A 24,039-nucleotide genomic window follows, 5' to 3' on the forward strand; every position below is an offset into this window, starting at 1 on the left:
AAATATGAAAGATTCACATTTCTTAGCTTTATTTCTTTTTTATTAATTATTTGTATTTACCTTTTAACATTTGTATTATTTTTAATTGCCTTTTTTATTTATTTTTATACATGCGTATTATATATATATTTATACACACAAAAAAAAATAATACACATGTATAAAAATACATAAAAAACGCAATGTGAATGTTGAAAAAATAAATACAAATATTTAAAATTAAATTAAAATTGTTAATAAAAAAGAAATAAAACCAAGAAATGTGAATGATATATATAGTATATATGTATATATATATATATATATATATATACATACAAAAATACAAAGGTTGAAAAAATAATAATGTAAAAATAAATTAGCAAAAGTAGTGACAAGCAAAAATAAATAAAAATATATGACCTATACATCACATGTATAATATATAAATATATTATATACAAATTCATAATAAATGTTCTTTAAGAATACAACATTTGTTTTAAAACCGTACAGAAATGTGCTTAAATATCAAATAAATCAATCTTGTTTTGCTACTTCCTTCACATCAATTCACAATAGGGATAAGTTAAAAGTGTGTTTTCTGCTAGGCCGCAGATATTAATTTGAATTACAGTAAGTGCCTTGATTTGTAAAAATAATAATTAAAAATAAATTCGGCAATGGGAGTCAGTGGCGCCCCCGTGCGTCGTTCATTGCAATGACAAGAGTAAAAAGCTTGAAAATGTGAGGATTTTAAAAAAATATTACATTTGTTTGTAAAATCGTTCCATTTTTAATCCTCAGTAAGTTATTTCACATTTGAAACAAGAATTAAACATTCAATAATAAGGTAATAATGAAACAATTGCAAGTCAAGAAGTGACATAGTCTTGACGCATGCGTGGACCGATTGTGTCTTCCAGTACCAATTTGCCTGCGGTCAACATCAAATAGTGAAAACCGCGTCTGATGTGGATTAAAAACAATACAAATCGCTGGTTTATTTTTCCCAACTTCATTTATAAAAATATTTTGGTCTTAAATGTTTATTGAGTTGTAATATTAAGAGTTCAAAATCTGTGTTTTTTTTAACCAGGGCACATTTTTTCATCGAAATAAATCCCGACGCACACTACCAGTAGAACATGGTAAAAGAAAATAAACTTATTTTTGCTTATATTGACAACCAAATATGTTTTTTTGTTTTATTCTGAATTTCAAAAATAATGTACAACTCATTTATGATGACAAAGGAAAACAAAAAGGCTGGAAGAATCTCCCACATTTTAAAAACGAACGCCATCAAAAAAATGTAAACACCTGATACTTTATTTTATTTTATTCTTATCCCTTGCTAATGTTTTGTTTATTTTGTTTCTCATTTATGTTTGTGTGTTCCAACTTCCGGTTCAAGTACAAAATAAAGCCACAGAACGCTGATTTTGGCCACGCCCACATTCACGTTTCGCGCGAAACATCCGACTGTACTATTTGTGCGAGAAGGAGGGGGGTGCGTTGAAGAACAACTTATTTTCTAACATAAAAATCTCCTTATTTTCCTTAAATAAATGGTGTGTTTAATGGTATGTAACCTAAATGAATATTTGTAAAATATTAAAACCACGGGTGTTACGTTACTCGTACACAAAACAAAACAAGGTAAGTAAAGACACCCCTTACGTTTACAGTCAATCGCCTTACCCACGGTAATGTTTAAATCCTCTCCTTGACTCGTGTCTCCTGACTCGAGTAAAAATCTGTTTTTGCTGCTCCAATTCGCCTCCAAACGAAGATAAAATGGCGCTTGAGTCGAAGGTAATACATTTAAAGTGCTTACTTGTTGTTATATTTATCACCTCCTTGTCGGAAACAACTCTTCGGCGACGCGTTCGAAACTTCGCCTGTTAAAAAACAAACAACAGGTTCAAACTAGCTAGTTGGCCATTAAAATGAAATGTTCTTTTAACCCATGTATTAGTTTTAATGGATAAATGGAATGATTGAGGTGTGAAAAAAGCTCATTAAACTATGACGTCCTAACTGCCACTTCATTAGGTACACCCTCAGGCCCCTTTTCCAGGTGTACCTAATCAAGTGTCCTGCCTGTGCTTGCATAATAATAATATTGACCGATATTCCCTTTTAAATTACTCCATGAAGCTATTGAAAGTTAATATTTCTATAACATAAGCGACATTTATTTTTTTCCCCCAAAAGTAAGACTGTTAGTATTAATCAATCAATCAATGTTTATTTATATAGCCCTAAATCACAAGTGTCTCAAAGGGCTGCACAAACCACAACGACATCCTCGGTAGAGCCCACATAAGCGCAAGGAAAAACTCACCACAGTGGGACTTCGGTGGCAGTGACCATGAGAAACTTTGGAGAGGACTGCAGTAGAAGACTTAAATGCTTCTACTGAGGTGGCATCTCGAACTGTTACTGCTAGAACATTCCAGAGTACTGGAGCCCTAATAGAAAACGCTCTATAGCCCGCAGACTTTTTGGGGGGTTCTGGGAATCACTAATCAGCCGGAGTCCTTTGAAGGCAGATTTCTTGCCGGGACATATGGTACAATACAATCGGCAAGATAGGATGGAGCTAGACCGTGTAGTATTTTATACGTAAGTAGTAAAACCTTAAAGTCACATCTTAAGTGCACAGGAAGCCAGTGCAGGTGAGCCAGTATAGGTATATATGTATGTATATAAAGGTATATACAGTATAGGTATATATGTATGTATATATGTATATAAAGGTATATACAGTATAGGTATATATGTATGTATATACAGTATAGGTATATATGTATGTATATATGTATATAAAGGTATATACAGTATAGGTATATATGTATGTATATATGTATATAAAGGTATATACAGTATAGGCGTAATGTGATCAAACTTTCTTGTTCTTGTCAAAAGTCTAGCAGCCGCATTTTGTACCAACTGTAATCTTTTAATGCTAGACATGGGGAGACCCCAAAACAACAGGTTACAGTAATCGAGACGAGACGTAACAAACGCATGGATAATGATCTCAGCGTCGTTAGTGGACAAAATGGAGCGAATTTTAGCGATATAATGGAGATGGAAGAAGGCCGTTTTAGTAACGCTTTTAATGTGTATTTAATGTATATTCAACCAAACATTTGGCTTGTGTTTTGACACTTGGTTTATTCACAAAGCCATTGAAAATACAAAAATATATATATTCCCCCCAAATACCAAATTAAGCATATTAAACTATACACCTTTTTTATGTGGCATGTGTTTTTGAGACGTTAGGTTTGATCATAAAGCTATGGAACATAAAAATATATTGCCGAATAATCAGAAACATTTTTTCCCCCCCAAAAATAAGTGTAGTATATTCAACTAGACACCATCTGTGTTATGTTTTTCTATACGTTATGTTTGGTCATAAAACTGTTGAAAATTTAAAATATTTTCAACTGTTTTCACCAAAATAATACTTACATGTGTTCTTTGAGACATTGTTTGATCATAAAACTGTTGAAAACGTAAAATATTTTCAATTGTTTCCGCCAAAATAATACTATTGTCTATTGACAATTGTGTTATGTGTTTTTTGAAACATTGTTTGATCATAAAACTGTTGAAAATTGAAAATATTTTCAACTGTTTTCCCCAAAATAGTACTTATTGAACACATGAGTAGTTATGTATTTAGCAATATATTCTAGTTTCTTCAAAATACCCTTTGCTCTGATTACTGCTTTGCACACACGTGGCATTCTCTGGATGAACTTCACCTGTGAAATGAAAACCATTTCAGGTGACTACCTCTTAAAGCTCATGGAGAGAATGCAAAGAGTGTGTGGAAAAGTCATCAGAGCTATTGGTGGCTATTTTGAAGAAAGTATTAAACATGTTTTCAGTTATTCCACCTTTTTTTGTTAAGTACATAACTCCACATGTGTTCATTCATAGTTTTGATGTGACTATCTACAATGTAAATAGTCATGAAAATAGAGAAAACACATCGAATGAGGAGGTGTGTCCAAACGTTTGTCCTGTACTGTGTGTGGTGCCTTTGCCCCCGACTGACTCAGACTGGCCAGAGAACAAACATTTCAGAAGATGCAGACTACATACATGATCTTGTATATCCAGGTGTGTACTGTATTTGTCTCCAGGCGCTGCGATTTAAGTCCAAATTCATAACCGCAGAGCTGGCTCGTCTATTCAGCCAATCGGACAGCGAGGAAGAGTTTGAAGGATTCAGCGAAGAAGAGGAAAGCGTGGACAGGAAGCGTTTTGTCAAACCATATAAGACCAAGGTACGATTCCAATATCTGCTCTGAAAACACGACAATTGTTACACTCAGTTTTTAAAAAGTGTAGATTTAGAATCGGGAATCGTGTAGTTAATTAAAAGTACCTTTTTTTGTGTGGATAAGATAAAAGTCAGCAGAAAACATGGAAAGCAATACAAAGTTCTTTAGAACTTTCTTCTGTCACGTTGTCGGATTCAAACATTGATGACATCTATTAAACAGACAAGAAGCAAGGAATTAAACGGAGACAGGATTCAATTTGGCTCAATGAGGAGAAACGTCTGAGCTGTACTCTTTGTACAGTCTTCCACCCATACTTGCCAACACTCCCGATTTTCCCGGGGCGACCATTCTCCCATATTTCTTCCGATTTCCACCCAGACAACAACATTGGGGGCGTGCCTTAAAGGCAATGGCTTCAGTGTCCTCTCTCACCTAAAAAGGAGACTCTTATATATGTCTCCGTCATGCATAGCTTTATCTATAACCAATAAAGTAGGCAGGCACGGAGCTATTTCTCAGCGTGTGTTTATTGCAGCCGGCACGTTAATACACTGACACACAACATCTGGATTCCCATCATGCACTGCTTCAAAACTACAGCAAGTAGTATTGTCCAAAAACATAACAGAGACGAAGCAGAAGAATGAAGAAGAGACATGGCGACGACGAGTAAGAAGAAGTAGGCTTGCAAATTTAAAAAATGATATATATATATATATATATATATGTGTGTGTGTGTGTGTGTGTGTATGTATATATATATATGTATATATATATATATATATATATATATATATATATATATATATATATATATATATATGTATATGTATATATACACACATACATATATACATACACATATATATATATATGTGTGTGTATGTATGTTTGTGTGTATATCAATCAATCAATGTTTACTTATATAGCCCTAAATCACTAGTGTCTCAAAGGGCTGCACAAACCACTACGACATCCTCGGTAGGCCCACATAAGGGCAAGGAAAACTCACACCCAGTGGGACGTCGGTGACAATGATGACTATGAGAACCTTGGAGAGGAGGAAAGCAATGGATGTGGAGCGGGTCTAACATGATACTGTGAAAGTTCAATCCATAATGGATCCAACACAGCAGCGAGAGTCCCGTTCACAGCGGAGCCAGCAGGAAAACATCCCAAGCGGAGGCGGATCAGCAGCGCAGAGGTCTCAAGGTTGGCAAGTCCGTTTCCACCACAATCTGGCAAAAGGCTTGCACACCACCTCTTTCATTTGGACTTTTCCTGATTACGTGGCAACAGCTTTTTCTTAAGGGGGAGGGGGTCGTAAACAGTCGTCGCCCTTGGTCACAAAACAAAGAAAAGGTGCCTGTAGCTTGCGTCAGGTCCTGCTTCCTCTCCGCTTTGTAGATCCCGGGTCAAGACAAAGTCTTCCTGTGGATCACAATTGATCAAAGAAACCGACCCCTTCCTGTCGCTTCCCATCATACACAGTGGAGTTTTACAAGCGTTCTGCTTGGTAAGATCAAATAAAACTTTTGTCCTCTCGCCGGGAACTCACAGCAACACAAAGTTTTGTGATAACTTAGATACAATTATTCTGACATTTGTTTTTTTTTTCTCCCAAGACTGTGGTGTGTACTGCCATCTAGTGTTGGGAGTTGTAACAACATGCCACCTTCATAACAGTCCCATTCCTGACATATCTGAGTGTGTGTATGGACACAGTGTGTCACCTCTCTATGACTAGAACTTTAGAGGCACACCGTCCCAGAATTGTTGTTCATCTTTTGTGTTTTCCTGCAGGCGGAGTCCGAGGATGAGAGCGACGTGGACACAGGTTTCTACTCTGATGACGACGACACACTCTTGACCAAGAGGAGAAGTCTTTTAGTGGCGCTCAGGTATGTCAACCAATATTTCACACCGCCCTAGTTTTGCAGCGCTGTTCTCAAATAATGACCAAACACACATTATGCTCATTATATTAGTTTTACTCTCTGCTTTTGAAGCTTTTTTCTTGGCCTGATTTTTTTGCTTATCCATGGGATGACCCTCACTCATAAAATACAGTGTTAAATCATTTATGATCAAATGATCATGTAGCATAAGAGCTAAGTGATCATGCATGTTTGTGCAACATTAAATGAACTCCGTCACAGCACCTGATGGACGCTGTATCGAGAAAATAAAAGCAACATCAAATAGTTTTGTCCTTCGCTGTATACTTTTAGTGTGGTTACAAGTGTCACCAAAATTGTCCACACCGGTGTCCATCTAAACACAGCAGTGTGCTCTGAAGTGCACGGCGGGAGGCGAGGGAAAATGACGTTAAACCAAGCTCTCGGGTCCGTTTACTCCGAGGGGAAATCTCCGGAGCAAAGTCCGTGTAGTTAGTCCGCTGTGATTATCAATGTTTCCTCACCTCATTAACTCTGTCGCAGCAGCTGATGGATGCTGTATTGAGGAAATAAAAGCAACATCAAATAGTTTTCTCCTTCGCGTAGGAGCGCACTGCAGTGGTTGGATGGAGACAGGTGTGGACATTATTGGAGACACCTGTCCCCACCTGTATCCATCTAAACACAGCAGTGCGCTCGATTAAGCGCGTGGCAGGAAGAGAGGGAAAATGACGTTAAACCAGGCGCTCGGCTCCGTTTACTCCGAGGGGAAATCTCCGGAGCAAAGTCTGTGTAGTTAAGGGGTGTCCAAACTTTTTCCACAGAGGGCCGCACACGGAAAAATGTAAGCATGCGGGGGCCATTTTGATATTTTTCATTTTCAAACCATAACAAAATATATGGATTTTTTTTTAATTGTTAGGGCTCCTTGGGAACATAGAGGGTCTCAGTCACTAAAATGTTAAAAATAAGTCAAATTATTATTATTTTTTATTTAATGCTTACAGTAAATCTCTATATCAACTTGAGGTTGATATAAAGTAAAACAAATAAGGTTTTCTGCCTTTTCTGTCAAAGACAACTTTGTGTTTTATAGTAAAACTGAAATATGCAGTATTTAGATGGATAGATAGTACTTTATTGATTCCTTCAGGAGAGTTCCTTTATTTAGCAATTAAAGCCCTCAAAGATCAATAATGCAGGACACCATTGATTTTAATTATTTAAAATTTTTGAGTAATCACAGTGAAAAGTTAAATAAAATCCTACTAAATATATTTGAGATCCAAAAGGTTCCCCACTCATAAAGTGATGCATTTTATTAGTTGTTTTTTTTACTTTTAACACTTAAATTTCAAGATCAACTTCCGATATATCTGTCGATTTTAAGTTTGAACTATTATTTTGTTTCCTTTATGCTCTTTTGTCAAAACTTTGATGTTTTTATATGGCAACCACACAACATATGCAATATTTTTTCCACATAAAACATTTTAAAGTGATAATTTTTAAGTAATAATTCATTACAACAGATTTTTTTGTCTTTTTTTTTTTTTTGAGCAATGGAAAAAAAGAAAATAAAGACAAAAGGAAAAAAAATGCTTGCATGGCAGCTTTGTGTCAACATTGCCACTTTTTCTCATTAGATTTCACCTCACTGCACTTTTTTGAAATGTTTATTTTTTATTTTTGCAATACTATCAATTTTGCCATTTTTGCAGAATGTGTGGCGGGCCGGTAAACGAGTCGCTGCGGGCCACAAATGGCCCCCGGGCCGCACTTTGGACACCCCTGGTGTAGTTCGTCTGCCGTGATCGTCAATGTTTCCTCACCTCATTAACTCTGTCACAACAGCTGATGGATGCTGTATTGAGAAAATAAAAGCAACATCAAATAGTTTTCTCTTTCACTGTATACTTTTAGTGTGGGTACAAGTCTCTCCAATATTGTCCCCACCTGTATCCCTCTAAACACAACTGTGCGCTCTTAAGCGGGAGGCGAGGGAAAATGATGTTAAACCAAGCGCTTGGCTCCGTTTACTCCAAGGGGAAATCTCCGGAGCAAAGTCCGTGTAGTTAGTCCGACGTGATTATCAATGTTTCCTTACCTCATTAACTCTGTCGCAGCAGCTGATGGACGCTGTATTGAGGAAATAAAAGCAACATCAAATAGTTTTCTCCTTCGGTTAAGAGCGCACTGCTGTGTTTACATGGAGACAAGTGTGGACAATATTGGAGACACCTGTCCCCACCTGTATCCATCTAAACACAACAGTGCGCTCTTAAGCGGGAGGCAAGAGAAAATGACGTTAAACCAAGCGCTTGGCTCCGTTTACTCCGAGGGGAAATTCCCGGAGCAAAGTCCGTGTAGTTGGCCCGCCGTGATCATCAGGCCAAGCGATGCTAGTGCGCATGTGCCTGACTTTCTGTTGCCTAAAATCCATTAATAGTGAAGTGAAGTAAATTATATTTATATAGCACTTTTTCTCTAGTGACTCAAAGCGCTTTACATAGTGAAAGCCAATATCTAAGTTACATTTAAAGCAGGTGGGTCAAGTGTCTTGCCCAAGGACACAACGGCAGTGATCGAACCTGGAACCCTCAAGTTGCTGGCAAGGCCACTCTACCAACCGAGCCATACCGTCATTATAATAAATGATGGGGTTTCGGTAATTAAAAAATTAGACGCTACTAATAACCGTCAGGAATTTTATTGCAAATTATCATTATACCGTTATTATTGTTCCAACCCTCATCCATTAACACCGCGGTTGCAGTGTTTAAATTCAAGCCCTGGATGTGACGATGCGCTTTAATCATTAAACACTTCAATCTATTCGCCTTCTCAGATTTCCAAGCAAACAGTCGTCTACACCCAAACAAGAGCCGAAAAACAAAAGCGTCAAAAAGCCGGCGCAAGAGACCCTGGCGCAGAAGATGAGACAGAGGCTGAAGAAGGAGGATAAACACAGAGAAGAAGAGAAGGAACCGCAGGAGGAGAAGGGAGAAGATGATGTGTTGTACCAGAGCTTAAGGAAACGTGATAAAAACATCCGGGAGAACAAGGCCATGGTTAGTTGTACTGTTACTTACAAACCCTGTTTCCATATGAGTTGGGAAATTGTGTTAGATGTAAATATAAACAGAATACAATGATTTGCAAATCCTTTTCAAGCCATATTCAGTTGAATATGCTACAAAGACAACATATTTCATGTTCAAACTCATAAACTTTAGTTTTTGTGCAAATAATCATTAACTTTAGAATTTGATGCCAGCAAGACGTGACAAAGAAGTTGGGAAAGGTGGCAATAAATACTGATAAAGTTGAGGATTACTCATCAAACACTTATTTGGAACATCCCACAGGTGTGCAGGCTAATTGGGAACAGGTGGGTGCCATGATTGGCTATAAAAACAGCTTCCCAAAAAATGCTTAGTCTTTCACAAGAAAGGATGGGGCGAGGTACACCCCTTTGTCCACAACTGTGTGAGCAAATAGTCAAACAGTTTAAGAACAACCTTTCTCAAAGTGACATTGCAAGAAATTGAGGGATTTCAACATCTACGCTCCATAATATCAAAAGGTTCAGAGAATCTGGAGAAATCACTCCACGTAAGCGGCATGGCCGGAAACCAACATTGAATGACCGTGACCTTCCATCCCTCAGACGGCACTGTATCAAAAACCGACATCAATCTCTAAAGGATATCACCACATGGGCTCAGGAACACTTCAGAAAACCACTGTCACTAAATACAGTTGGTCGCTACATCTGTAAGTGCAAGTTAAAGCTCTACTATACAAAGCAAAAGCCATTTATCAACAACATCCAGAAACGCCGCCGGCTTCTCTGGGCCCAAGATCATCTAAGATGGACTGATGCAGAGTGGAAAAGTGTTCTGTGGTCTGACGAGTCCACATTTCAAATTGTTTTTGGAAATATTCGACATTGTTTCATCCGGACCAAAGGTGAAGCGAACCATCCAGACTGTTATCAACGCAAAGTGTAAAAGCCAGCATGTGTGATGGTATGGGGGTGCATTAGTGCCCAAGGCATGGGTAACTTACACATCTGTGAAGGCACCATTAATGCTGAAAGGTACATACAGGCTTTGGAGCAACATATGTTGTCATCCAAGCAACGTTATCATGGACGCCCCTGCTTATTTCAGCGAGACAATGCCAAGCCACGTGTTACGACGTGGCTTCGTAGTAAAAGAGTGCGAATAATTTCCTGGCCCGCCTGCAGTCCAGACCTGTCTCCCATGGAAAATGTGTGGTGCATTATGAAGCGTAAAATAGGACAGCAGAGACCCCGGACTGTTGAAGGACTGAAGCTCTACATAAAACAAGAATGGGAAAGAATTCCACTTTCAAAGCTTCAACAATCAGTTTCCGCAGTTCCCAAACGTTTATTGAGTGTTGTTAAAAGAAAAGGTGATGTAACACAGTGGTGAACATGCCCTTTCCCAACTACTTTGGCACGTGTTGCAGCCATGAAATTCTAAGTTAATGATTATTTGCAAAAAAAGAAAATAAAGTTTATCAGTTTGAACATCAAATATGTTGTCTTTGTAGCATATTCAACTGAGTATGGCTTGAAAAGGATTTGCAAATCATTGTATTCCGTTTAGGGCTTCACGGTTAGTGCGTCTGCCTCACAATACAAAGTTCCTGCAGTCCTGGGTTCAAATCCAGGCTCGGGATCTTTCTGTGTGGAGTTTGCATGTTCTCCCCGTGAATGCGTGGGTTCCCTCCGGGTACTCCGGCTTCCTCCCACTTCCAAAGACATGCACCTGGGGATAGGCCCCTCCCACCTCCAAAGACATGCACCTGGGGATAGGCCCCTCCCACCTCCAAAGACATGCACCTGGGGATAGGTTGATTGGCAACACTAAATGGTCCCTAGTGTGTGAATGTTGTCTGTCTATCTGTGTTGGCCCTGCGATGAGGTGGCGACTTGTCCAGGGTGTACGCCGCCTTCCACCCGAATGTAGCTGAGATAGGCCCCAGCGCCCCCCGCGACCCCAAAGGGAATAAGCGGTAGAAAATGGATGGATGTATCCCGTTTATATTTACATCCAACACAATTTCCCAACTCCTATGGAAACAGGGTTTGTTCTATAATGTCCATAAACATTCTAATCATCTAACCGTCTCCCAGCTGGCTAAGCTGTTTGCTGACCTCAGCACTATGACGGATCTGACACTGCCCACCACCCCTCAAGTGAGCGCTGGCACTCGCCCTCTGGCCCAAACTCTGCTTTTGTTACGGCTGTTCTCATCTACTCCGTGCAGAAGAAGAAGCGCTCCCCGGTGAAAGCGACGCCGCGCAAGCGCAAATCCGAAGTGGAGAACGGGTCGGAGAGGAGGAACCCGTCCCGTAAGGCCCGCCCTCCCGAGAACTTTGCTGTGGACCAAGAGTGTGAGCCGAAGCCCCGTGGAGGCCCCAAAGCCATGGACCTCAGGAGACTTGTGGAGGTACAGTATGTGGTGCTGAGCCTAGTCCCACACTCATTATCACTACAGTACTTGTGTCTTGTTCTGGATGTTCAACAGGATTTGATATTTTGTACAGCATTGCTTATTTTTTTTATTGGATAGTAGTCTATTTATTATAATTCTTGGATTGTCTTTATTATTTCTTGTGTCATTCATTTTTATCCCGTGTTTGTTCCCACTTCAGCACCTTAAGTTGGAGTCCTTAATCTTGTTATGTGCAAATATAATGACAACAAAGTCAATTATATTCTATTTTATTCTTATACTAGACTTTTAAAGTCATGTAGATAGTAGGCTAATATAGGCACTTATGTCATGTGTCGCCTCCATTATAACACTTACATAAGACTTAAAGTCATTTAGATAGTAGGCTAATACAACTAATTTAGACACATCATGTGTTGCCTTCATTATAACACTTATATAAGCTTGCCACACACAGCCTATTTGATAGTAGGCTATTATAGCTAATATAGACACTTATGTCATGTGTTGCCTTCATTATAACACTTATATAAGACTTAAAGTCATTTCGATAGTAGGCTCATACAACTAATATAGACACTTACGTCATGTGTTGCCTTCATTATAAGACTTATGTAAGACTTTAAAAGTCATTTAGATCAGTGGTCCCCAACCTTGAAAATTGGTCCCACGGGGGGGGGGGTTTGTCATAAAGAAACACAATCATGTGTATTTCTTTATTTATTTTAATTTCTTGTGCGGCCCGGTACCAATCGGTCTGCGGCCCGGTGGTTGGGGACCACTGATTTAGATAGTAGGCTAATATAGACAAGTCATGTGTTGCCTTTATTATAACACTTAAATAAGCCTGCAACACACAGCCTATTTGATAGTAGGCTATTATAGCTAATATAGACACTTATGTCATGTGTTGCCTTCATTATAACACTTATATAAGACTTTTAAAGTCATTTTGATAGTAGGCTAATACAACTAATATAGATAAATTATGTGTTGCCTTCATTATAACACTTATATAAGACTTTTAAAATAATTTAGATAGTAGGCTAATATAGACACAACATGTGTTGCCTTCATTTTAACACTTAAATAAGCCTGCAACAGTCATTTTGATAGTGGGCTATAATAGCTAATATAGACACTTACATCATGTGTTGCCTTCATTATAAAGTCATTTTGATAGTAGGCTATTATAGCTAATATAGACACTTACATCATGTGTTGCCTTCATTATAAAGTCATTTTGATAGTAGGCTATTATAGCTAATATAGACACTTACGTCATGTGTTGCCTTCATTATAACACTTATATAAGACTTTTAAATTCATTTAGATAGTAGGCTAATATAGACACTTACAACATGTGTTGCCTTAATTTTAACACTTAAATAAGCCTGCAACAGTCATTTTGATAGTAGGCTATAATAGCTAATATAGACACTTACATCATGTGTTGCCTTCATTATAAAGTCATTTTGATAGTAGGCTATTATAGCTAATATAGACACTTACATCATGTGTTGCCTTCATTATAAAGTCATTTTGATAGTAGGCTATTATAGCTAATATAGACACTTACGTCATGTGTTGCCTTCATTATAAAGTCATTTTGATAGTTGGCTATTATAGCTAATATAGACACTTACATCATGTGTTACCTTCATTATAAAGTCTTTTTGATAGTAGGCTATTATAGCTAATATAGACACTTACATCATGTGTTGCCTTCAGTATAACACTTATATGACTTTTAAAATAATTTAAATAGTAGGCTAATATAGACACTTACGTCATGTGTTGCCTTCATTTTAACACTTAAATAACCCTGCGACAGTCATTTTGATAGTAGGCTATTATAGCTAATATAGACACTTACGTCATGTGTTGCCTTCATTATTTTTGCGCCTCCAGACAGATTTGTTTTTTGTATTTTTGGTCCAATATGTCTCTTTCAACATTCTGTGTTGCCGACCCCAGTCTTAATAATCACCTGCAACACGCCCACTAATAGTACAAACAATTTTACAGTTTGCAAACTTATTCTGCGTATGATGCCCTCCTCCTGATGGCTGGTCTTTGTGTCCTGACAGGTGGACGACGAGCTTGCTGGCAGCAAACCCAAAAAGAGAAGGAGCCACCGACGCAGTCAGTACGAGTACAAGACCGTTGATGACATCACGAAGGAAGACCTGGACAACATAGCCTGCCGCAGCAAGGACAAGATCTGGGACAAAGAGACCGTGAGTGACCCGCACAACGTTGTGTAGTCACGAGCAGGTGGGGACAATGTCCTGTGTGTGTGTTGTCCTTCAGGGAAGCTCGTGCCACCAGTGCAGGCAGAAAACTCTGGACACCAAGACCGTGTGCCGCAGCGGCTTCTGTTCGGCGGGCAAAGGGCAGTTCTGCGGGCCGTGCCTCAAGAACCGTTACGGCGAGGACGTACGCACCGTTCTGCTCGACCCGGTCAGTAACAGCAAGTGTCGGGGAGTCAAAACCATGTGCAATAGTCGGGGTGAAGTTTGGGAAAACCAATGGTTTGTGCAGATGTGTTCAAATGTTACACATCTAACCAACAGTGCATCCGCAAAGTATTCACAGCGCTTTGTATTTGTTCACTTTATTTGCAACATGCATATGATACAATTTAAGGCTTCATATATTTAGGGACCCATGTCCCTTTGAGACAGAGGACCCTAGTGAATTTATAAAGTTTTATTATTATTCTTTATTATTCCGCCGCCTCTTGGAGCTGTAATTTGACACACACATCAGGACTGGCGAAAATTGCGATCCAATCCAAAAACCAAAACCCGAAACTCAAAATTGCGCTCTAGCGCCCCTTAGGAAGAAAACACAGACAAAACTGTCTCTAACTTCCAGTAGGAACGTCGTAGAAACATGAAACAAAAAATGCTATGTAGGTCTCAGTTAGACCTATATTTCACACACGCTTACCGCCCAGCTAAAATCAACAGGAAGTTTGCAATTCCCCCTTCAATACAAAAGTTGGCTAAAAAAATGTCGCTTTTTTTCTAACATTATTTCCTCTAAGGCCGTTTGTCGTTTCGGCTTCAAATAAGCAAGAGAAGAGAGATTGAACCCTTCTGATTAAAAGTTAATGAAAGAGTTTTAATTACAACCCTGGTTTGGAATTTATGAGCCCTGAAAGAACTGGTGGCTGGTGCTGCTGTGTGTACTGCTGTCACAAAACTGATTCTAACTCAATGAAACAAAAACTTCAATATAGGTCTCACTGAGACCTATATTTCATACACTGACCGCCCCCAACTAAAATCAACAGGAAGTTTGCTATTCCCACTTCAATACAACAACTGCATTACATTCACCATGCATTAGAGTCTCAAAATGGCGGCACCAAGGCGTCCTTCTAAAATGCCCGAGCAACTTTAAAACTGTTATTACTATGAGACTGATGTATAACACATGTCTATATCATTTTTTCTCTGTGTAATAATCCATCCATCTTCTACCGTTTATCCGGGCTTAGGTTGCGGGTGCAGCAGCCAAAGCAGTCCCGTCCATTGCTGCTTGCAGCTTTAATTCCAGTTGTTTCATTACAGCATGTCCGAAAAGGAGTAGGAAGAAGTGGGCTTGTTTAATCCTTCCCCTTTTCATACCAAAGCAATTTTATTCCATTCCTTGTTGTCTGCAACAGAACAGTGAATACATAAATGATATATCACAGTAGGGCTGGGCGAGGTGGCCTTTTATTAATATTTTGATATATTTATGCCACGTCACGATACACCATATATATCTCCATATTTTGTCTTAGCCTTGAATGAAGACTTGATGCATATAATGACAGCAGTATGAGGATTCTATGTGTCTACATTCAAACATTCTTCTTCATACTGCATTCATATATGCTACTTTTACACTTTCATGCAGAGAGGGAAATCACAACTACCGTATTTTTCGGATTATAAATCGCTCCGGAGTATACGTCGCACCTGCTGAAAATGCATAATAAAGAAGGAACGTAACATATAAATCGCACTGGAGTACAAGTCACATTTTTGGGGGAAATGTATTTGATAAAAGCCAACAGCAAGAATAGACATTTGAAAGGCAATTTAAAATAAATAAAGAATAGTGAAGAACAGGCTGAATAAGTGTAGGTTATATGAGGCATAAATAAGCAACTGCTATGTTAAGCTAACATATTATGGTAAGAGTCATTCAAATAACTATAACATATAGAACATGATATACCTTTACCAAACTATCTCTCACTCCTAATCCATAAATCCCATGAAATCTTCTTCCTGCATGGGGCGGTTCAGCTCGGTTGGTAGAGCGGCCGTGCCAGCAACTTGAGGGTTGCAGGTTCGATTCCCGCTTCCGCCATCCTAGTCACTGCCGTTGTGTCCTTGGGCAAGACACTTTACCCACCTGCTCCCAGTGCCACCCACACTGGTTTGAATGTAACTTAGATATTGGGTTTCACTATGTAAAGCGCTTTGAGTCACTAGAGAAAAAGCGCTATATAAATATAATTCACTGGATGTGGCTTCTAAACAACTCTGCCAACTCCAAAGGTATGCGCCGCTTCCTCTTGTCCTTTTCTGCTGCATATTTCACTACATCCAGCTTGTAATCTGCACTACATGACTCCCTTTTCAACGCCATTTTTGTTCAGCCCTTCTCACTTTTTATAAGTTACCGCCAATGTTGAAATGATCCATTTTAATAACTACAGCAGTAGCTTATAGCATATAGCAGTTAGCATCCCATGACCCACAATGCACTTCTGCCATGACCCTCCCCTGCCTAATTGTTGTTGGCTGACGTGTGTGTGACGATTGCTGACATTTTCTTCGTCTCTTCCGCGAATGAGATCAATAATTTTATTTGATATTTTACGGCAGGGGTGCCCATTACGACTGGTCGATCTCGGAGGGTGTGTCAGTCCATCTCAAGCCAGGCATTAAAAAATAGACATAAAAATGAGTAAACATCAATCATAGCAAGACTTCACTTTCGTCAGTTGTTTGACATTCTCGGCACCCGAGGATCTTGTGAGATGACGCTGGCTGCTGCAAGCTCATATTTAGGAAAAAAATCACTAACAGGGCGGACGCAGAGAAACACATTTTATTTCTAGAGACTCCGTACCTACTGTCAAAAGTCTAAAGAGCGACTGCACACTTCCTGTCTTCACCATAAAAGACCTGTTTCATCCTGCCTGTGCTAACAAAATAAGAGTCTCAGAAAGCTAGCAAGCTACGGAGTTTGATGCCAATGTATTTCTCCCCCACCCTCAGCGACCGCTTTCTCACTTGCTTGCCCACCCGCACACTCACTGACGTCACTCACCTGCTGCCAGACATTAAAGGGCCACACACATATGCTACTCTCATAACAAAGTGTTTAAAAAGGAGTATGCAAGTTGGACAAATGAGATGCCAAATCCAACCACTTTCATGTGGTATTGGACAGAAAGGAGGACTTTTTTTTTTCCTCCATTTGAAAATGCGGACGTTATCAGCACCACTGTCTAATTCCAATCAATGCAAGTCAAATACACCAACTTATATTCTTGTCTTCATTAAAGAAAGGAATCTATGTGTGTTAAACATGCTTGTATTATCATTAAACACCATTAACTTGTTAACAAAAATGTCTCTTTCATAAATAAATAAATATAAATTATAAATAGGAATGAGGTAGATCTCCTCGACTTGGTCAATTGACAAGTAGCTTGCCTGCAGAAAAAGTGTGAGCGCACCTGTTTTACGGTAATGTGTTAATAATTTCACACAAAAGTCGCTTCTGAGTATAAGTCGCACCCCCGGCCAAACTATGAAAAAAACTGCAACTTACAGTCCAAAAAATACAGTAAATCAATTGAGCAAAAGTGTATTTATGAAACAGTTATTGGCACAGTGGCACAAACATTCATGTCATTTCCAAACAGAAAGTGCAAGATTGTCAGAGACATTATAAGACAAGCCATTAGTGTACTTTTGTGCATGATGTCACTAAGATGACATATCAAAACACGAAATTGAAGTGCACTTTTTGTACAGAACACCACTACAATAGTTTAAAACAAATAAAGTGCACTTTTGTGTATGATGTCACTAAGATGACATATCAAAACAACACTCAATTAAAGTGCACTTTTTGTACAGAACGCCACTACAATAGTTTAAAACAAATAAAGTGCACTTTTGTGTATGATGTCACATAAGATATTTCAAAAAGTGTCAAATAAAAATGAGCTGCATAATAGGAAATCCAATAGTGTATGTCGTTATCTCCTTTTGTTGTTGACTATTTTTTTCATACGGTGTTGATGTGTAAATAGTTGCCTCTGCATTTTGTTGGTGTGGCACCGAATGGAGATGTTGACATGCAGAGTTTGAAGCATTCTTCATTCTCTGGTAGGTGACTTTTCAAATGATGCTACATTAGCAGTGCTGCTACTTTTTGTAGCAACGCTTTTGCCGCACACCTGTTCAACATCTTCCCGCTTGAAGCCAAACCACCACCAGACGATGGACCCCCTGCTGTTTTTCTTGGGAAATAGTTCTTCCTTCATTTGTTACCAGATTTGCACCTTCTTTCTCTCGTATTAGGATTTTAAGATATTAATTATAGAGATTTTATATTATTTTTATATTATATTATACATTATAAGATATTAAAAGCAACTGTGTGAGGACGTATACTCCAATATCACCATATAGTCATTCTCTATATCGCGATATATCGCCCAGCCCTATACCATAGAATGTAAACAAATATTAAATACATCATTTGGAATAATTTCCCTTGTGGATCTTTAAAGTTTGTCTAATAATCTTTTTATATAAAAAAAAAAAAAGGGTTCAGGATGTTGATCATAATTACAATTGTAGTTTGAAGAGTTTCTTAAAGTGACTAATATTGGTGCTTTGATTTCTTTACTTAATCCATTCCGTCATTTAATTCCTCATACTGATATGCTAAAGGTTTTAAGTGTTGTACGTGCGTACAAATGTTTTAAATGACATTTTCCTCCAAGGTTATATTTCTCCTCTTTTGTTGAGAATAATTGTTGTACATTCTTGGCTAGCAGCTTATAGTTTGCTATGTGCATCATTTTAGATGTTTGCACATGCACCAAATCATTGGATTTAAATATTTTAGTACAATAAATAAAGAGTTTGTATGTCATCTATATCCATACTTACATATTATTCTAATTGATTTAGTTTTTGTTACACATTTGTAGTTGTTTCCTCATATTTCTACACATTTCTATATTTATGTGGCGGCCTTATTCCAACATTAAATAAAATCGTATGTATCCTCAAAATTCTACGGACAATACCCCCAATGACAATGTGAAAAAAAAAAAGTTTTTTAATTTCAAATATAATACAATAAAAAAGAAAATCATATGTACATAATTATTTAAACCCATCCATCCATCCATTTTCTTCCGTTTGTTCCTTTTGTAGTTGCTTATCTCAGCTGTGTTCGGGCGGAAGGCGTCATACACCCTGGACAAGTCACCACCTCATCAAAGGGCCAAGACAGATAGACAACATTCAAATTTGTTTTAGTAAACCAATTACGCAATATTTTGTTGGTGCACCTTTGGCAGCAATTACAGCCTCAAGTCTTTGTGAACATGATGCCACAAGCTTTGAGGAGTTTGTCCCATTCCTCTTTGCAGCACCTCTCAAGCTCCATCAGCTTGGATGTCTCTGTACGTTGCTGCATTCATCTTTCCCTCTATCCCGGCTAGTCTCCCAGTTCCTGCCGCTGAAAACCACCCCACAGCATGATGCTGCCACCACCATGTTGCACTTTAGTGATGGTATTGGCCTGGTCAGGAGTGGTTGACGCCTGAGACTTCATTCTTTATCTCATCAGACCAGAACATTTAGTTTTTCATGGTCTGAGAGTCTTTCAAGTGCATTTTGGCAAACTTTTTACTAAGAAATGGCTTCCTTCTGACCACTCTAGCATGCAGGCCCGATTGCTGCAGAGATGGTTGTCCTTCTGGAAGGTTCTCCTCTCTCCACAGAGGAATGTTGTAGCTCTGACAGAGAGAGCGTCTGGTTCGTGCTCACCTCCCTGACTAGAATAAGATGAATGCAGCAACGTATAGAGACATCCTGGATGAAAACCAACACTTCCCATCCAACCTGATGGAGCTTGAGAGGCGCTGCAAAGAGGAAGGAGCCCAGTTTGTGGCATCATATACTTTCATTTCTGTCTAAAGTGCATCAACAAAGTATTGAGCATAGGATGTGAATACTTAGCGTATGTACATGGGATTTATTTATTATTTTAAATTTTAATACATTTGTAACTTTGAAAACAATCACTGTCATTTTGAGGTAGGCTTGCACGGCATAGCGGTACTAGTACAATATCGCGGTATTAATGAATCAAAAATGGTACAATACTCTATTTGAAAAGTACGGGTTCCCAAAAGGCATGTCGTCACATTGCTGCTTTGACCAGCAGAGGAGCATGTTCGGCAGTGCACACGCACAGAGTACTTACAAGCAGACACAGTGTGTGGACAGAAAAGGGAGAACGAACGCATTTTGGCCTAAAAAGTCAAGCTAAAGGGGAAGTTACAACACTGAAACGCCCCCAGGAAGAGCTGCTTCAAGACATGATTAGTGGCTAGAATCACTAATCCTCGTCTCCATGGCGACAAATTAAGTAAGTTTCTTACACGTAGCATTATTACTGCAGGATGAGGAATAGCTAAACATGCTTCACTACACATGCTTCAACAATGTAAACAAACGCCATGGGTGGATCTACACATGACATCCACTGTAATGATACCAACTACAGGCCGTATCTTGTTGATACCACTATGATTACATCATTATTTTTTATCGTCAGAAAATAATAATTCATATTATGTTTATCAACTGAGGAAATATGTCCCTGGACACATGAGGACTTTGAATATGACCAATGTATGATCCTGGAACTACTTGGTATCGCATCCATACCTAAATGTGTGGTATCATCCAAAACTAAACCAGAAGAATAAGTGATTATTACATTTGAACAGAAGTGTAGATAGAACATGTTGAAACAGAAAATAAGCAAATATTAACAGTAAATGGACGAGTAGATTAATATTCATTTTTTACAGTTTGTCCCTCATAATGTGTATAAAATAATAGGTGTATAAATGACACAATATGCAGACTAATAAGGAGTCTTTGTTTGTTTACTTACTACTAAAAGACAAGTTTAGTATGTTCAACATTTCATTTAAGGACTAAATGACAATAATAAACATATGTTTCATGTACCTAAAGATTTGTTATTAAAATATAGCCAATAATGACATTTTTTTTTGTGGTCTCTTTTATTTAGAGAGGTATGGAAATACATTTTGATACCGGTACCAAGATACTGGTACTGGGACAACCCTATTTTGAGGCCAAAAATGAATGTATTTCATTTTGTGATGAGGCTGTAACAAAACAAAAAGTGAGGTGCTGGCACAGCAACACAAGTCAGTGATGATAATGCTGCTAAGTCTGCTTTTGGCTCCACTGAGGCAGACAAATAACACCCCCCCCCCCCCCCCCCCCCACCACCCCCATCGCAGACATGGTCGTGCCCCCTTTGCAGAGGGGTGTGCAACTGCAGCCTGTGTCGTAAAAAGGAGGGTCGCTGTGCAACTGGCATCTTGGTAGGGCTGGCCCGCTACAACGGCCATGATAACGTCCATGAATATCTGGAGAGGTAAGTCCTTCATCTTATTCCACATGGACCAGGACTATTACCTGATTTCCTTGAATTGCCGCCTGGGCGCTTATTAATTTAAAACCTCTTCTCACTCCGGCGCTTACCAAAGGCATGCGGTAAATTTAGGCCTGCGCTCATAAATTTGAGTGTGATGTAAGGATACCATCATGAAAAGCACATTTGATTAAAAAAACGTTATTATGGTCTTACCTTTACTTATAAATGAAGTCCATGCGCAGCTCCTTCTGATCAAAAGCATCCATAACTTGTTTATAGAAGTCTTCCTTATCTTTCTTCAGTTTTAAAAGTCTCTCTGTCTCGATGGAGATCTTCCTTTATTACCTCCTGCTTCCATTGAAAGTCCAGTTTAGAAAACTGCTTTATTTTAGATATGTAATCCTCCATGTTAAAAGTGCAAGCGAGAGGAAAAAATAAAGGATCGCTGCTTGTTGTCACTTCTTCTGCAGCCGAGTAGTCGCAAGAAGGATCACTAGCGCCCTCTACCACCAGGAGGCGGGAGTCATTTAATGACTCATATTTGACACACGCAGCTACGGTATATTAATAAAACATAGCTGCTTACTGTTCTTTTTAGCATATTCAATAGCTTGGACCTTAAATCCTACTGAATAGCTCTTAATCTTCTTCCCTTTATGCCATTTCAAATGACTGAAATCTGCCTCCTCCATTTTGAAAATGATGACAGGTGAAGTGTCACTCGTGACGTGACGAGTTTGACCCGGTGGAAATTCTAGACATATGCTAATTATTTTGCGAAACGAGTCTGACCCGGCAGTAATTCTAGGCAGGCACATACTTTATACCCGGCGGCAATTCAAGGAAATATGGTAATCACTCGTTTCCAATTTGCAGTGAAATGTAATATTGGAATAAAGGACTGATAACCTTTTTTTTTTTATTTGTCTCCATGGCAGCATTCAGAAGGAACTCCAGTAAAGTCTGACTCAAACACCATCACTGCTCATCACTCTTTTATACACATTCATGCTCTAGCATCATCACTCTGATAGTTTATAGACACTTTTTATTCTTTTTATGCGAAAGAGAAAGCGCAAAATAGTTTTGTGATAAGAAAAAGCTGAAATGGTTGAACTAATAATGATGTACTTTGTCACTTCTAAAACAAATCTGACACAATATCTGGTTAGCATTTGAAATTTACAAAAAATACGGTATAGGCCAAAAGTTTTGGACACACCTTCATTTTCTACCGCTTGTCCCTTTTGGGGTGACGGGTGGTGCTGGAGCCTATCTCAGCTGCATTTGGGCTGAAGGCAGTGCAAACCCTGGACAAGTCACCACCTCATCACACCTCATTCAATGCAATTTTCATGACTATTTACATTGTAGATAGTCACATCAAAACTATGAATGAACACATGTGGAGTTATGTACTTAACAAAAAAAAAGGTGAAATAACTGAAAACATGTTTTATATTCTCGTTTCTTCAAAATGGCCACTCTTGGCATTCTCTTCATGAGCTTCAAGCACACCTGTGAAGTGAAACCCACTTCAGGTGACTAAAAGGCGCATGTGAATGAATTATTTACACAGAAAGTTTCTGTCAATGTTTATTTACATACCTTAATCGTTTTTTTAAACTTTCTGTAACACGGCAGTAAAACGGCTGATCATGCAAAACAGAAGTCATGGCCATGGACCCACTACTCCCTCCAATCAGCTAAACAGACTCCATGAGCTTCAAGCACACCTGGGAAGTGAAACCCATGACTACCTGTTGAAGCTCATGGAGAGAATGCCAAGAGTGTGCAAAGGGTGGCTATTTTGAAGAAACTAGAATATAAAACGTGTTTTCAGTTATTTCACCTTTTTTTTTGTTAAGTACATAACTCCACATGTGTTCATTCATAGTTTTGATGTGACTATCTACAATGTAAATAGTCATGAAAATAAAGAAAACACATTGAATGAGAAGGTGTGTCCAAACTTTTGTCCTGTACTGTACATGCAGACAAATTGCTTAATTATACTGAGGATCTTTAGGCGCTGGAGTCATGTTCTCGGGATGATTTTTGTGGTCCTCTCGCCTTTTAGGCACTCTACTCGGGCTTGTGGAGGTGTGTCGCATCGTGGAATGCACACTTCCTGTCCTTTCCAAACGTCTACAATGTTTTTTAATTGTTATTTCTGTTCTGAATGTCGTTTTTGAGACGCTCTGCACTAACTTTAAAAGTGGTTTCATTACTTAATTTACCAGCTAAAATGTCGAGGAAAGAACTGGACCTAACTTTTCGTCAAAAACTAGGACGGAAACTAAATTGACAAACATTGACGATAACTAAGCAACATTTTTAGTGAACAAAATGAATGCTGACATGTGCCCAATGCAAGTTTTATACAAGCTTTCATAACGTTAATGTTTGATTATTGCAATGGAGTTGAAATAAAAATGTTTGGGTTTTTTTTCCATATGTTTTGTTATTTTGGTGCTTGTTCCAGTAATCCACTACATTGTCCCCTAAAGGGAGCTGAAGTGGAACAAAAGGCTGAGCCAAGTGAGAAAAGGTAAGTCTGTTTTAAAATCACTTTATTGACACGTGTTATGCAGGCAAAGTATCTTCTCTTTTTA

At 38.6% G+C, this 24,039-nt stretch overlaps 1 protein-coding gene across 1 annotated transcript; it reads left to right on the forward strand.

Annotated features, from left to right (window-relative positions):
- The first annotated feature begins 1,668 nt into the window (after positions 1-1,668).
- Positions 1,669-23,877, forward strand: cdca7b (cell division cycle associated 7b). The gene is made up of 10 exons (XM_061882802.1): positions 1,669-1,797; positions 4,149-4,292; positions 6,096-6,193; positions 9,039-9,261; positions 11,358-11,420; positions 11,492-11,674; positions 13,771-13,920; positions 13,994-14,143; positions 21,288-21,424; positions 22,363-23,877. The coding sequence occupies exons 1-10, from the start codon at positions 1,780-1,782 to the stop codon at positions 22,382-22,384; spliced, it is 1,188 nt and encodes a 395-aa protein (XP_061738786.1). The 5' UTR covers positions 1,669-1,779; the 3' UTR covers positions 22,385-23,877.
- The last annotated feature ends 162 nt before the right edge of the window (positions 23,878-24,039 follow it).

This window comes from Nerophis ophidion, linkage group LG21 (genome assembly GCF_033978795.1).
Source record: "Nerophis ophidion isolate RoL-2023_Sa linkage group LG21, RoL_Noph_v1.0, whole genome shotgun sequence".
NCBI classification, from domain to species: domain Eukaryota; kingdom Metazoa; phylum Chordata; class Actinopteri; order Syngnathiformes; family Syngnathidae; genus Nerophis; species Nerophis ophidion.

Excerpts from the sequence above, each read along its gene's own strand:
- cdca7b (XM_061882802.1), top strand. Across the intron at positions 13,921-13,993 it reads AGATCTGGGACAAAGAGACC|GGAAGCTCGTGCCACCAGTG; the intron begins GTGAGTGACCCG and ends GTTGTCCTTCAG. Across the intron at positions 21,425-22,362 it reads GTCCATGAATATCTGGAGAG|CATTCAGAAGGAACTCCAGT; the intron begins GTAAGTCCTTCA and ends TCTCCATGGCAG.